The following is a 16,753-nucleotide window of genomic DNA, read 5'->3' as shown; positions in this document are numbered from 1 at the left end:
AGTACAGACAGTGGTCAAGAACCAATGGGGCTGAAGTTCAGGTCTTGAGGGATACAGGTGCCAGCATGATCATGGTTATGACCAAGCTGGTTTCTCTAGGGCAGATCATCCTTGATAAGTTGCATCAGATAGTCAGCCTTAACAAGGCAAAAGATTCACATTCCATAGCTGTAGTAGACTTGAGTGTGGTGTAGTGCTGAGCAACGACCTTGAAACTTCTGCCTCGGCAGAGGTGGAGAGAAGGACTCATGCAGCAACGCTGGGTCTCCCTGAGTGGGTGTGTGTCTCCACTAGAGTATAAAAGCCCTTGAGGGAAATTCAAGGGAATTTGAGGCCTTAAAGAATGGCCCAAATCCCTAGTACCAAGAAGAGTGCTAGGAAGTCTGGCACGGTCACTTCCACAAGTCAACAGGACCAGAAGGAGCTTAACCGTCATGAGGGAGAGCCTGGTCTCGAAGCAGAAGCATGCTTCATTAGGGGATTTGCCGGACACTTTCAGAACTCCTGGGAGCAGGCGGTCGCTCCAGGGAAGACTTGAGTCTAGGGAAAAGACTTGTCCCACTTTTTAGGGCCAGAGGCAGATGGCTGTCAAACAAGAGAAAGGTAATGTCAATGGCCATAAGTTATACTGGGAGGAGACAATTCTGTACAGTGAGGCAAGGGACCCCAATCAAGGGCCAACCAGGAAAATTCTGGTCCCCCAACAAAATTCCTTCCAAGCCTAGCCCATGGATATCTGGGATTGATCAAGACCTAGGACAGGCTGGTCAATCATTTCTACTTGTTTCAGATTTCAGAAAAAGTCAAGCAGTTTTGTTGGTCCTGTACCACTTTCCAGGCCAGTGGCAAAGCAGGCGACAAGTTGCCAAATGCTCCCCTGATACCACTACCTGTTTTGGGGACTCCCTTTGAGAGGGTGGTGATTAACATTGTTGGTCCCCTAGACCCACCAACTGCTTCTGACAATAGGTTTATCCTGATGGCAGTGGACCATGCCCCAAGGTACCCATAAGCAATTCCCCTGAGGAGAATCACTGCCCCTGCAGTAGCAAGAGCTCTGCTTGGTATATTTACCAGAGTGGGGTTCCTTAAGGAGATTATATCAGATAGAGGCACCAACGTTATGTCTACCTATCTGAAAGCAATGTGGGATGAGTGTGGAGAGACTTATAAGTTCACTAACCCTTACATCCCCAAGGAAATGGCCTTGTAGAAAGATTTGACAAGACCATGGAAGGCATGCTTATGGGTTTATCTGAGCAACTCAGGAGATAGACTATTCTCCTTGCATACAGGAGAATTCCTCAGAAAGGAGTTGGTTCCAGCCTGTTTTAGCTACTCTTTGGGCACCCTGTGAGAGGTCCTTTAAGTTTGGTAAGAGAATGTTGGGAGAGACCTCTCAAAGAGTCCAAACAGGATATACTGTACTATGTACCAGGCTTGGCTCTGAAATGGCTGAGTACATGAAAAGAACAGGAATTTGGAGGACAGCCAGGAGCAGGCCAAGAACTCGTATGACCAGAAGTATTCCCTGGTGGAGTGCGAGTTTGGACAACAGGTGTGAATTTTAGAGTCTGTAGCACCCAGGGCCCTCCAATAAAAATGGACTGAGTCTTACTGTATCTTGGAAACCAAGGGATGAGTCACATACTTGGTGGATTTAGGTACCCCCTTCCCCCGAGGAACCCTCATATGGTGATACATGTGAATTGGATTAAGCTTCATCATGAGAGAGCAGATGGCATCATGTTCATGGTACAGATGGTGATACAAAACATACATTAAAATGCACTCTATGTTCCTAAATTGGTGTCATGTTTGTTTCATATTGTGTGACTTTCTTATTTCATTGTTTGGTACTGTTAAATACTTTGCACTAAGTTCCTTTGTTCAAGCATTGCCGCTCGAAAGCCATAGCTACCCAGGGTTAAGCTGAAGGTTGTTCAAATGAGCCTGACTGGATCCAAATAAAGGTTTTGAGAATGTTTTCTTTGATAAGGCCCCACAGCCATATCTTATAATAAACCCAGATCATTACAAGAAAGAATTTTCTTAAATACCAGGTTACCTGGAAACACACTGCAGAGTAATAAATCGAAAAGCTCCATAGCAGTGACCAGGGCCCCTAACATCCTACTTCTTGCACTATACTATTGTCAGGCAGCAGATTCCCCCAATCACCGCTTCGGCCCAGGGAAAGATATTCGCTACATGTATCACTGGGACCTACTAACCAGGCCCCAATGCTCAAACTCTTTCACCTAAAAAGTGAAATTAAATTAGTTAATTTAATTGACGAGGTACTTTGCCCCCTTATAAGTCCTTAGTAGATGTTACCAGAGCCACCAGGACTGCAGCACTGTATTGTGCCACCCTGTGTGACCCAAGTAAAAAGTACGTCGGCAGATCTGCCATTGCAGCCCTGCATTAGCAGCCTGTTAGTTCGAGAGTGACTCTGCAAGCGCCATGCGCTGAAGAGCCATACTACTGCCTTAATGTAAATAAGCCACTCTAAGGTTGTTGTCCTAAGCCCAGGAAGTAGAGTGCATTATGTAAAAGATGTGCATTCATATATATCCCTTCAGTAACCCTATAAAGCAATGTTTTATGGTAAGTGGCTGGCTACCGAGATCTTGAGGTAGCGAGCTCCATTACAGAACGGCCCTATGGCGTCATGTTTGGTGTCAAACTCCATGCTTTTTCACCCCAAAATGATTTTCATTTTGAGGTCCAATATTTATACCTGGTACCTTCTTTGAAATGAGTGAATTTATGTAGAGAATGTCATTTGAAGTGCTTACTTTTCCTGTCCCCTCCCCAGCCTAGCTACAGGGGGTATGCAGTCCTTTGCTCAACTCCACCACCCCATCCTGCCAGTGATGCCCCCCCCCAGGCACAACTAAGCTCTCTGTTGTGTTTAACTTTATGAGAGGAATGCACAGAGTCCAACTGTCAACTACACCCAGTCATGTGACCCAGGACAGGCTGCAGGCACTAAATAGCTAACGCAGGAGAATGTCAACCTTCTGAAAGTGCCATTTTCAAATTTTTAATCAAAAATCCGACACTATCCCTAAAGAGGACTTTTCATACAATTAAAAAAAAAACATGAACAGTTTACTTGTTCACATTGAAAGGTTAGCTTTTATTAAATTAAATAAGGCAACCAAATGTTATCCTAGGGGAGAGGTAGGCCCCACAGTAGTGAAAAAACGATTTAGGAGTTTTTCACTACATCGGCATGTGAAACTTAAAAGTACAACCTTTTACTTACAATGCACCATGCTTTATGAGCTACCTAGTCCTACCTTGGGGGTGACATATGTAATAAAAGGGAAGTTTAAGGCTTGGCAAGGTTGTATATTGCTACGTAGACACGGCAGACCAAGGCTGGCAACAGACTGCAATTGCAGGCCTGAGACATGTATTAAGGGGGCTAATTAAGTGGGTGGCACAAAAAGTGCTGCCAGTTTACTAGTACCATTTAATGCCCTGGGTACATGGGTTACCATTCTACTAGGGACTTATAAATAAATTAAATATGCCAATCAGGAAGAGACCTATTTAACCATGCTTAGAGGAGTGAGCAGAAGTACCTTTGCACTGGTTTGAGTGGTAAAGTGCACAAAGTCCTAGGTCCAACAAATTTTTTTTCCAGAAAAAAGAAAATGGAAAGACAGAGGCAGAAAGTTTGGGAGAAAGACCACCCTAAGGCTGACAAGTCTAACAGACTGCCTTTTTGTAGGAAGTGGAAGGTGGTTTCAGTGTTTGTTTATTTTATTTGGTGAGTTTTGTGGGGAGGAGCATGAGCTCTTGTGGTAAGGACTGCGGCAGGGAGGTTGGAGGAGGCGGTTATTAGGGAGGGGTAAGGAGGGGTTTAGGGAGCATCAGGGAGAGGTTCAGGGATGGGAGTATACCCACCAAAAAAAGAGTGAGCCCATTGCTGTGCAAAAACTGCTTTTCTAAAGTTACTGCAGCCAAAGAGGGTTCAGAAAAATTAGGTCATTTCTCCTGATCAAAGCTTCAATAAGTTCAGTACCAGACTTAGCCAACCAGTGGAACTGCAACAACCTCCCATAAAAAATGATGGAGATACAGATAAAAACCCATTGGATATAATGGTAAACTAACTTATTTAAAATAGTTGAAAATATAAATACATTGAATATATTGTTAAAGAAATAAAAAATACGATATTTATTATTTAATTGTCAAATATTTTAATAAATGTATTTAATTTAAACATTAATGTTACATTGAATATAATTACATTAATTTAATTCTGTAAATTACTTTTAATAATTAATGCCTTATAAACGGTTGTTTTTGTTACTTTAGGTGGGAATTATTTTTAATTTAAACACCCAAAAATGTTTTCATTTAATACAGTTAAAATATTTAAACACTTAATTCAAAAGTCCTTTATTATGGGTTAATCGAAACCTGGGCATGGTGAACAGCCAGTGGCTAGATGATCTCAGCAAAATCATAGATATATAAGGTCACCAGTTCCTTGAACATATAGCAGAGTGCCTTAAATTCGATGTGTTTTGAGATCTTAAGCCAATACAGTTCCTGAAGCAGAGGAGAAACAGAGACATGCCTTGGTAGTCGAAAAAGGAACCGGCAGTCGCATTCTGAAATAGTCTGGAGGCATCTAATCGATGTCTTATCTGTGCCTAGGCACAGCACATTGTCTTAATTCAGTCTGGATCTTGTCAGAGCCTGAATGACCGTTCTCCACGCCGCTAACAGGATTAACCAAAGGATCTTTTTCAGCCACTTGAGGACTGAAACACAGGCAGCTGTAACCTTAGACACCTGTGGCTTCAAGGACAGTTTGTCATCAATTATAAAACCAAGCTTCTTGACCTTAGTAGAATGAGGGAGTAGAGGCCAAAGGGAGTCCGGCCAATGGCTAGGTCCTCAGAGATCAGGGTTGTTGCCCAAGACCAGGCCCAGCAATAGATAAACATGCCTTTAAATTCTGTATTTATCGTGTCACATGTTCTGCACTTCAAAGGCAGAGATCAAATATCAGGTTATGTCTTCTGACAAATTGCTACTTATATTTTTTAACATGAGGATTGATGCTTAGAAACTCCTGTCACTTTTCAGTCAGCGAAAGACAAGTAAAGTGAATTATGTAACAATCTTGATGGGGTACAGGGAGTGTGAAAAGTAAGGGTGTAAGTTGTCAGTTTTTTGTAATACAAAATGAAACGTAAATAAACTGTACACATTCAGCAGTTAGGAAAGCAAAAATGAAGCCCATTTTTATGTCATTCTAAAAAAGATCGTAAAAGGATCAAAATGAAACAAGACACTTTACTTGGTTATGCACAAAAGATGCATATTCACTGAAACATAATTTCCACACGTTATCTTTTGCATACAATATTTTTGAAAAGAAGAAATCTGTATTTTTTTGTCATTTTAGTGGCCATGTAAATGGAAAATGGGCTGTCTCTAATTGATAGTGCACTTCCACATGATGCTTTATTAAAGCTAGGTGATTAGCAAAAGAAAGTTTGGGAAGTATTGTCATGCGGTCGGTGAAGATCTCTGAATGGTAAAGTATGGGGAAAAGTAAAAATGATTATTAACTTGAAAAAAGTTTGTAAAAATATTTGTATGTTCATTATTAATGGGAATTAAATGTATATTTCTATTTTAAATATAGAAGAAACATGCTACAGCATTATGAATGTAATAATAAATTAAATGTATGATTAATTTAAATATATTGAATAAACATATATCATTTAAAAATAAAAAAATATCAAATATGTCCTATTCTTGGTTTTTTATTAAATATGAAATTACATTTATCTATATTTGTAACCATTTTAAATAATATAATTTAATGTAACATAATTTGCCATGGGGATTTAGTTTAGGTCCCTACCTCTACTATTTTCGATGGGAGTGGATGACCTTGTGTGGTGCTGGAGTTCATACAGATTCTTTCCTCGCAGTAGTAACTTTCACTAGTGAATTCAGCTCTAACCCCTACTTAGGGTGATCAATACATGCAAGTCTAAAATTTTGAGTAACTTTACAGTCTGATTTTGAGAATAGCCAAGGGTAGTAAAGTTACTCAAAAGGGTAAGAGTAAATTACACGTGTACATTACTTACAAGTATAAGTTGCCTTTGTGACTAGCTCTGTTAATTGCTTCTTTAACTGACTCTTGGCTAAGATTTTTGTTACTTGTTAGACCGTGCTCAGCTATATTCAACAGAATTGTTCCTGATTTGAAACCATCAGTTTTGGGTTTTGAATTCACAAAAACAACACTTTGTTGGACCTTCTATAAAAGCCTCTCACATGTAGCATTTAAAAATGTCATACATATTGAGTACTTACCCCAAACACCACATCCTACGAAAGCCAGGATCGCAATTATATTCAGCATTCCACTGACCCATAGTATACGTCTATGCCAATGGGGACACTGGGAATCAGCTGTAAAGTTCAAAGTTTGACAAAATAAGACTAAAACAGTAATTAATGAGTACTCATAAAATAATAAGCTTAGGCTTTTACTTCCGGTACAGGTACAACTAAGAAACTGAAGATGACGGAGGAGGAGCTTCTAACTCATCATATCACATTTGTTGCTACTATGCTAGTGTAATCAGTATCAGCAGGATCTCTGAAGACTCTCTCAGGTATTGACAGGTGGGGTACATAGACCAAAGGGCAGACGTTCATTAAAGAAGGGTTCGTCCTATCACCAGTGTTTAACAAAGTCCATTAATGAGCAATAAGAACATTGCAAGGAAAGGACTCTAACGTGCTGCTTGCAATGCACTCGCATTCATTGGGAACTACTCTCAGGAAACGTGAATGGAAATCAGAGAGATGATACATTGCACCCCTTTAGCATATTATAGCCTCCTGTGTGTGAGTGAGCAATGGACCCAATCAATTTCTTTGGAGGGCTTGGAATTGTAAGAGTTCTTCTTAACTTTCTGCTCAGTTGACACTGAAACAGGCCCAGATGGTGTACATTGCCAATGTAACTGTTAGAATACCCCTGAAATACAGAAATAGCAATAGAGTCATCTGTGTTTACACTCACATCAAATGAAGGGCTCACTCCACTCTAATCCAGCTAAAGACTGTACCACTGCATTCATATGGTTTATCAACATTTTGAAGAATCTATGTATTGTGGCAGTTTCCCTACTATAGAATTACAAAGAGACATGGTGTGCAGCATACACAGAAATGTCTTTAAAGTTATTTCCTGCCAAAGATTAAATAATACCTTACTGTGAGGAGCACCTCAAACATAACATTCAAAATACTGAATGTATCACAACTAAAGAATTGTCATTGGCTAAGAAAGAAACTCTTTTTCTATTTCAATATCCTCAGTGCAACAATGGTCCATTTGGCTCTGTTCAAGACAGAAGTACTGCAATCAGCTGTAGGTAATTAAAAGGAAACAAACATCTTGATCTGTTGGCTTGACATAAAATTGCAGAACACTTTTAGAATACAACATTAAAAGTTACTCATATAGATACTCATATACACTATTAGTCAGACCCTGTAAGACCCGATCAGTTACTGCGGTAGAGCAAATATTTCAACCATGTGTATTGATAAACTCTTGTTACCCAATTCTGGAGCTGAGGATTTTTTTGTTCACTTAAGACGAATGGAAGGTAGTTAATGATAGCCATACTACAGAGGACCAAAAATTTGATAAGATCCTCTTCCTTGCATCTCCCTTTCTCTCCAAATGTAAAAGATACTTTTACACATTTGTGACACTTTTGAAAATAATTGCGAGCTCCCGTCGTTTTAAGAAGGAACTTAGGGCTTCATTCAGCACTTAGTGGTCCAATTTAATAAAAAACAACAATGTGATGGATGGAATGCTTAAATTAATCTCAGCCAGTGGCAATCGCTCTGAACCACATCCCAAGCCACCTTTTTTCACCCAGCATGCCACCTCAGTTTGGACCGAGCCATACGCGAATTAGTCTTGAATCTACTCCTCATGGCAACATACCAGCCCAAACTGCCAGGCCAGGTCCTCCCAGAACTGGAACACAAGCAGCCCAGGACCAGTTTTGCCTTTGCAAGCATTCCTTGCATAACCTTTTGTGTGTTTCTTGTACTGTCCTACGTGGCATGGGTATACCAAGACATGGGTCTCATGCTCACAGTGTCACTAGAGCCAGGGTTTACCCGGCTGATGAGCCCATGACTAGGGTGAAACGGGTCTTGGATTGCTTGTGTTCCAGTTTAGAGAGGACCTGACCTGGTAGTTTAGGCTTCACTTTTCCTATTGGAGCAGGATCATGACTGATTTGCATATGGCTAGGCCCATACTGAAGCGCTTTGATGGGAAACAGCCAAAGCGATTGCCAGTGGCTGAGATTAACTCAAGCATTTTATCCATCACATTGTTGTTTTTTATTGAAATGGACCACCCAGCGCTAGGGGTTTGCTATAGCGAGGCTAGCTAAGGACATTAAGTGGTTCCTTTGCCATTAAATTGCTTTGGGGTAACCATGAGTGGCAGGTGGGACCTCCACTGATTTGTGGCGGAAGATCTGCTACCAATGCACTCTAAATTAGGTGATTAGTCAAAAGGAAATTGGTGAAATTTCAACTATCACCTGTAATATTGTGGGAGTGCCAAACTCAATGCCAACGAAGGGTAGTTCTGGACCTGTTACTTTGAGCACTAGTTGAAACATGCCATACATCCTGATTCTGGAAACCTGTCTTTGTCATCTTTGAGAAGAAAATTCTGAGTTGCCTTGTGTAATATGCTGGAATAGAAGGCCACGAACAATCAGAAAACACTTTGTTAAACTAAAAAAATATATACTTTATGGAGTGCTCTGTGTAGTTTGCTAGATAAAATATTGAATTGGGTTACAATAAATATCTCCTGTCTATGAAACTTCTTATGGATAAGCCTAATGTAAAGATGAGAAGAGAAAGTAGTCAAGCAGAGGAAAGTTCTCTAGAGATGTGTTTTTTGCCTGTTTCAACTTTTTGATTATATGGAGACAGCAGAGAAATAAGGTCATTTTAGATCAGAAAGCAGGAGGATTTAAGGAGATCAAATTGTCTGCATGTTTCATCGCTTTATCGACTGCATTCAACAAAGCAGAGAGATCGAAGCTGTGGGGGATCAACCAAGGCCTCTAAAAGATCATAATTGATCTCTGCAATGACAGGTATGGGTGAAGCTATTGGACGACACCAAAAATTAACTCCGAAAACAAACTAAAACAGGGCTGCATTTGGGCCTGCTATTTCTTAGCTTATATATTTCAGATCTTGCAGCTGTGCTTCAACACAATAGGGGGCTGCACACAAACTAGCTAACACCAAAACCCATTTATAGCATATGCTGATGATTTAGTTGTTCTTTCTACCACACAGTGTGGACTTCAAGAGTGTTAGACCGGTCAGCCTTAGGGTGGTCTTCCCCCTGACTTTCTGCCTTCCTCCTCCAACTTTCTGACCTTATTTTTGCTGGTATTAGGACTCTGCGCACTTTACCACTGCTAACCAGTGCTGAAGTGCTTGTGTTCTCTCCTCCAAACATGATAACATTGGTGTAGTATTCTGCCCTTGTTATTGTTATGTGATTTACACCTCTTGCTCAGCTAGTGTTTGTGCTGGGTGCTCATTGGAATGTTGGAGTCATGATGTGCCTCGGAATGTTGGGAGACTGTCAGGTCAAGTGACAGTTGAGCATGGGCTGAGCAGCAGGCAGGCTGCTCCTGGTGGGGCTCCCCTTTACAACTCAACTACCTGTTGTCTGGAACTATTCAACATGTTACCTGCTTGAATAAATCATCTTTAATTACAACCTTCCTGCATGGACCAAGTTACTACATTATTTTTGCGACGAGCTGTTGACGAACCTACGTGTTACATCTGCATTTCAGAGACCTGCCAAACAAAAAAGAACCTGAAAGACTACAGAACCACAGTCTACATTTCATGGCAACAATAAGCACGCGAAGAGGTGTCCACAGCACTGCGCCTCTCAGTCCCACCAGTGTCCTCATCATCGGACAGCCCTAGCCCAGGCGTCCTGTGCTCATGTACACTACACATTTCGGACTTTAGTTTTACCACCGCAGTCTGCTGCACTCCAGTGCGCTTTCTACTACTTACAGACAGCTGTTTGTTGTATCTTGATTTTCTAACAGGGGTAAGAAGATGTTGAACGGTATGCTTTCTTACTACATTGAACTGTGTGATCCTGAGCACCTGCTGCCTAAATGCCTGTGGAATTGAATCAGTAGTGGCTGCAGCGTTTTGTCCTGATGTTGTCCCCACGGTGTGACTTCAGCTTTAATGTGGCATCTAATGAAGTTATGTTGCTGTCTCATACTACGAGAAGCCTCTTTTATGAGACATTTGTCGGTATCATCATACTTCATTTCTTCTACATTGAGGAGTGCCAGCTTGACGTGTTTTCGTCCAGACTTTATCTGGTCTGACACCGGGGCATCGACTTTTGTTGTCTTCGTGCCTGGTTTTTCAGGCAGTTTGTGTTTTTGAACAGTGTGCCACCATTACGTCACTAGCACCAACTTGTCACTTCACCAATGCTATGTGTGGCAAGTATTTGGCTTTGTTGAGACTCAACTCTGTGCTGTGTTTTTGTTTACTCCTCATCGTTGGTGAATAGCAGTTTAACAGACAAAAAAGTTCATTAAGTCTTGGCACGTGCATCTTACCTCACATTTGAAGTGTGCGGAGCATCACCTCAGTTTGTGCCCATTATGACGACACAACCACCAACGGCGTTACACCTCACTCAGTGACTACGGTTGGGGCACGAGTGTGCAGGGAGCCACCCGGAGCTGCGTATCCTACGTGCCGCCATTTATGCATTGATATGCTGAAGTTTTCTCCTTATCATTAGTGCGGTCCACGCATGACCACAATGTCCCACCATTGGAATTGCAATGGAGCTCTTTCCAGATATGGGTAGAGCACAACGCAACGGTGCTGAGGCTTACACATTCGCGTCTCGGCCGCTTGCTGTGCGGTGAAGGGGACATGCATCTGACTCTAGTCTGTTCTTACCACTTTCCACTTCTCTCTCGTCCCATGTTTCTGAATAAGAAAAGTGACATCGTGTTTAAGCCTCCTAGATTTTTCAGGTTTGTACACATATTTGCCAAATTATGTGGTGTCAGCAAAACGCACAGTATTTCCACTTTGAAGAAACATTTTTCTCCAGGAGTTCTCCATCTTCTTTTCCTTGTGGTGAGAGCAGCTGGGAACTTTAAAAAAACTGGGTGCATGCAGTTGGCCTCTGAGTGGCCCGTTTCCAGGCATACTCACCGTTTTATCTGTGCTACACATGGTATGGGTGCAGCAAGAAGCACAGTGGACAGTGCATGCCCGTTAATTCGAACAGTCACCGTATGTAATGTTTTTTCGACTTCTGGTTTAAGCCGTTTATTTTAGTGGCTGTGGATACTCCTTTTCCTGCCTGTCTTGGCTCGAGGTACATGTTCACCCAAGTACTTTTACTCACACTTATCCTGCATGGGATTGTTGGGTGGGTTTTGTTTCAGTTCGCCATTTTACCCACATGGACCTTTGTTACACACTTTCAGAGATTCATTTCTCTAATTTATCTCTTTATGGTTCCCTACACAGGGAGGGCAATGGGTTCTAGCCCCATTTGCTCATACACGTGCCTACACGGGCTGCATATGTTTTTCTCCCTTACACAGGGCACTGTTGCATGGATCTCAGTCCCATTTACACAAGCTAACCTCCCTTACGTCACGGGGTAGGTCATGGGTTTTAGTCCTATTTTGTATTACACTGTCACCCTCCTACTGGGTATCCTTTATGAGTTATAGTACCATTAAAACATTTCACTACTGTTTACCTCTACATGGGGGTTGTCCCTACACGGGCTGTCACATTATGGGTCTTAATCCCATTTGCTGTCATTTTTTTAATATGTCATGCTTACTTAATTTTACATTGTTGAACATACTACGTTATTCTCTTATTCATTTTATTATAATTATGAAAGTGGGGGAAGTAGAATTATACTCATTTGTATTTTTATTCTTCTCCTCTGTTTTCGTACGTGTTCAGTGATCCTCGTGATGTTCTATCTTGTCTCATCCTTGGTACCTGAACTATACTCTTTGTCTGTTATTCTTACTCTGCCTCTAGTCTTTCCTCCTGTGTAGAGTTTTTTGCTTTCTTACTTGTTTCAGAGGAGATCTCTCCCTTTCTTCTTCTGATGTCTGGGTGTCAGTCTTGTGTTCAGTTCACGTCGTGCCTTGTTTTTCCTTCCTTGCTTGTCTGCCTGGCCAGTGGGTATGTTTGGGGGTAGTCTTTGGTGCATCTATGTCTTTCTGTGAACTTGTAGTTTATTCCGCATTATCTCTCTTTTCTTCTCCATTTCTACTCCTTGTTGGAGAGAATGCGTAATTTCTGTTTGTGTATATTTAGACTTCACTTTGTCCACGTTTCCATTCACCTATCTCTTCGCTCTCTCCTTTTCGTTCACTTCTTAACATCCTTATTGTATTCTTTGTTGGAGAGTTTGGGTTTTTCCCATTTGTGTATGCTTGCTCTTTGCTTCCTCCTCGTCTTTTTCCATCTGTCTCTTCGCTCAGCCTTTCTTGTTCTCTTTGCTCTGTCATTTATTCTGTTCCATCGTTGTTCTTCCTAGTTATTTCTTCCTTGGTTCTCTCTCATTGCAAATCATTCAAATACAGGACTTGTGCTTCTCTTGTGTAAGGAAAGGGGATGTGTAGTATTCTGCCCTTGTTATTGTTATGTGATTTACACCTCTTGCTCAGCCAGTGTTTGTGCTGTGTGCTCAATAGAATGTGCTGAGCAGCAGGCAGGCTGCTCCTGGTGGGGCTCCCCTTTACAACTCAACTACCTGTCGTCTGGAACTATTCAACATGTTACTCGCTTGAATAAATCATCTTTAATTACAAACTTCCTGCGTGGACCAAGTTACTACAATTGGCTTATCTGAACTTGCCATATTTAATTTACTTATAAGTCCCTAGTAAAGTGGCACTACATGAGCCCAGCTCCTGTATATTAAATGCTACTACTGGGCCTTCAGCACTGGTTGTGCCACCCACTTAGTTAGCCCTTTCAGCATGTCTCAGGCCTTTGTGCAGTTTAAACTGCCTTTCAACCTGGCAAAAATAAATATTTTGCCAGGCCCCAACTATCTTTTTTAATGCATTTGTCATCCCTAGAGGATGCACTGGACAGCCCAGGGAGCAGGGCTTAATGTATTTAAAAACAAGACATGAACTCGTAAGTTGGTAGTGAAAAACTCTTCAATTTATTTTTTACTACTCCAAGGCTTATATTTCCCATAAAATAACATTGGGATTACCTTATTTCATTTTATAAGTATAATTACCGAACAGGAATATATAACTGGTTCAAGGTATGTGTTTTCCGGAATGACAATTTAAAATCCTAACTGATGGTGAAAGTGGATTTTAAATTACAATTCTGAAAATGGCACTTTTAGAAAGTTGGCATTTTCTTGCCTTAGCCATTTGATACCTGCAGCCTGCCTCTGGTCACATGACTGGGTATATTTGGCAAGAGGGGAGCGAGGAGCTGGACCTAGCCTCCCTTAGGCCTGAATAGGCTGTATTCTGTCTCCACACAAAGGGGTCCGTAGTCCCTGTAGTTAGTCTGGAGCCAGGTCAGGGAAGGCAGGACATCAGTGCGCTATCCTTACAAGTCCCTCCACTTGAAGGCACCACTGAGTATAAATACTGGACCTCATACACCATCCCTTCAGTACACTTCTGGACCTGTGGATACTCTGCCAGGAAGTAGGACTGCTGTGCTGCTGAAGGACTGGCATGCTGTTGGACTCCTCCTCTGCTGTGGTGATCTGCTGCCACCTGCGGCCCTCTTTCCTGGGTGAGAGGAACTGGACCTGCAATTCTTGAACCCAAAACCCAGGGTGACTCAAAAGGCTTTTTGATTGGCCTCCTGATCTAAAGGCTCAGGGACATATCAGACTTCCAACAATCCTGCTTCAACAACTGGACTTTGCCATATGTGAGCCTACCCTGTCAAGTGGTGCCAACCCAGTCCTGGACCTTTGGAACTGGGCTTAATGTGCTTAACCCGTCTGTGGACCCAACGGAACTGATGAATGGACTATGCTATGCAGTGCAATCCAGAGCAGAACTGGAGCATTGACACCTCTGCATGGATTGGATCTGTTATAAAAGACTGGCATTGCCGCCATAACCCACATCTTGGGACCGACACATCGCCTTCAGAACTGCAGCTTTCCCAAGAGCAGATCTTCGCATCTCTCATTGACGGCAGCCTCGACAATGACAATGAAACTCCGCATCGCAGTTTCCTCGCTCATTGTAATTTATGCATCACCTCAACTGCGCATCGCATCCCGACAGCGGATTTCACATTGCATTGGTGTTGATGCAACAGGACCTCACACGGCAGCCTTGCCGCATCTCGTAACCAATACATCGCCTCAGCTGCATGATGTAACCTTGTCCCAGATCCACAACATTTTCCACAAACCAGGATTAAAGGTACTTTTATTATAGAACATTACATCACATGTGTTTACAACGCATGCGATTACAATGTGGTCATTAGAACGACTGCGTTGTTACATTGCAGTACCATTACAACACAAGTTGTTACAACGACTTGCTCTAGAGGTCTTGCTGGACTTAGGAATAGTATAATTTACTATTCCAACTCCAGTGTGTGCAACAGTAGGGAAAGTGTTGGAATAGTAAATTATACTATTCCTTAGTTTAGAGCGCCATCTAGAGCAAGTTGTTGTAACCACTTGCATTGTAATGGTACTGCGATGTAACAATGCTGTCGTTGTAACGACCACGTTGTAATCGCTATGCGTTATAACGCATGTGATGTAATGGTTGTTTCCCACTTTTGTTCAGTAGGTCTAACTAGGTCCCAGTAATCGGCCTGCACTCAATCACAATCAGCCTGAGCATGTGACTTTGTCCCGGTTCGGTGAGACTAGATATCTACAGTTGGTGCTTTCCAACTTTTGGCACTATTTTACTTAGCAAATATGAAATTAATTATCTCTGGTTCTGCTTATCGTTTTTTTTGTTGTTTTGGTCGTTTTAAGCATAACATTTTGATCTATTTTTCTAACCTGGTGTTAAATCTTTTTGGTTGGTGTTTTTACTGTTTTACTGTTTGAAGTGTCCATGTCATGAGTGGAGTAATCTGTGAGGTCTTTAGCAATGCATTACGGAGGCGTAAGTTATAGTTTGCTCAGGTAACGATAACTGCTGAATTTCACTTGTTTTGTAAGAGTGAAATCTGAGCATATCTATAAGATCACCGTATTAAACCCAGATCAGTTGACTGGGGGTGAGTGCTTGCAATGTTCAACACTCCGTCCATCATCCCCTTTGTTTTTTTTTATAACGTCACTGTAACCTTAAGTTTTATGAGTGAATTTTTATGTTTTTTTAATGTTATTTCCTAACTATAATGTCCCTGTAACCTTTGGTTTTGAGCGAGTCATGGGTATTTGGATGGGTTTATGAGTGAGTGCTTGAATCTCTGAATGGGTCTATGAGCAGATACGCAAATGTCTGAATGGGTCTGTGAGTGGGTTCATCAGAGTCTGTATGGGTCCGTGAGTAGATGAGTAAGTCTCTGAGTGATTCTGTGAGTGAGTGCAAGAGTCTCTGAGAAGGTCTGTGAGTGGGTATATGAGTCTCTCAGTGGGTCTGTGAGTGGCTGTAATATTCTATGAGTGTGTTCATGAGTGAGTGCGAGTGTCTGAGTGGATCTGTGAGTTGTTGCATCAGTGTCTGTGTGGGTCTGTGAGTGGGTGGAAGAGTCTCTGAGTAGGTCTGTGAGTGAATATGTAAGTATCTGAGTGAGACTGTGGATGGGTACATGAATATCTGAGTGGGTCTGTGAGTGGGTGCATGAGTCTGAGTAAATCTGTGAGTGGGTACCTTAGTGTCTAAGTGGGTCTGAGTTGGTATGTGAGTATCTGAGTGAGTCTGTAAATGCGAGTATAAGTATCTCAGTGGATCTGAAAGTGGGTACACTTGTCTGACTGGGGCTGTGCATAGATATATGAGTCTTTGAGTAAGTCTATGAGTGGGTGTGAGTATCTCAGTAGACCTGTGAGTGGGTGTGTGAGCCTCTGAGAAGGGTGCAGAGTAAGAATATCGTTGTAAAAATGTCATCTTGCACAAATATCGAGGTAAAAATATTGTGGGTCAGAAATATCGTCAGACAAAATATCGTGGTCAAGAATATCAATTTTAGGTAAGTAATATCGATGTAAAAAACATCAAAGTGTTTAATATCACTTGTAAAAATATAGTTTTTAAAATTATCGATTTTTTTATTAATGTTATTCATTTTAGTATATATTTTATATGTGTGTGATGTTTGTTTTTTTGTATAAGAATTGTTTGTATTTTTATTATCTGTGTTAAAATTTTAGTAGTTATTAATTTTTATAATTCAATGTAGCATTTTTAGTTCTGTAGCAGTTTATGGATTTATATGGGACTCGGGTGGGAAATAATTTAATGATATAAAATGTATTGATTATTTATAGTAGCTATAATTTTTTTATTTATTTGAAATTTGCGTTTTTAGTTCCGTAGCGGGTTGTGGGTTTATAGGTGAATAGGGTGGGCAGTAATTTAATTATATAAAATGTATTGAATAAGTCATATTTATT

At 41.3% G+C, this 16,753-nt stretch overlaps 1 protein-coding gene across 2 annotated transcripts in view; it reads right to left on the bottom strand.

The window, feature by feature from the left end:
- LOC146812984 (killer cell lectin-like receptor subfamily B member 1B allele A) overlaps positions 1 to 16,753 on the bottom strand; it is an 866,152-nt gene that overhangs the window by 457,744 nt on the left and 391,655 nt on the right. For both annotated transcript variants that reach the window (XM_085620007.1, XM_085620008.1), the window contains exon 3: positions 6,370 to 6,468. In XM_085620007.1, coding sequence (XP_085476133.1) covers positions 6,370 to 6,468 — 99 coding nt within the window. The remainder of the gene's footprint in view (positions 1 to 6,369; positions 6,469 to 16,753) is intronic.

This window comes from Triturus cristatus, chromosome 7, assembly GCF_964204655.1.
Source record: "Triturus cristatus chromosome 7, aTriCri1.1, whole genome shotgun sequence".
NCBI classification, from domain to species: domain Eukaryota; kingdom Metazoa; phylum Chordata; class Amphibia; order Caudata; family Salamandridae; genus Triturus; species Triturus cristatus.
The sequence above is the reverse complement of the archived record's forward strand: the minus strand, read 5'-3'. Positions and strand labels throughout refer to the sequence as shown.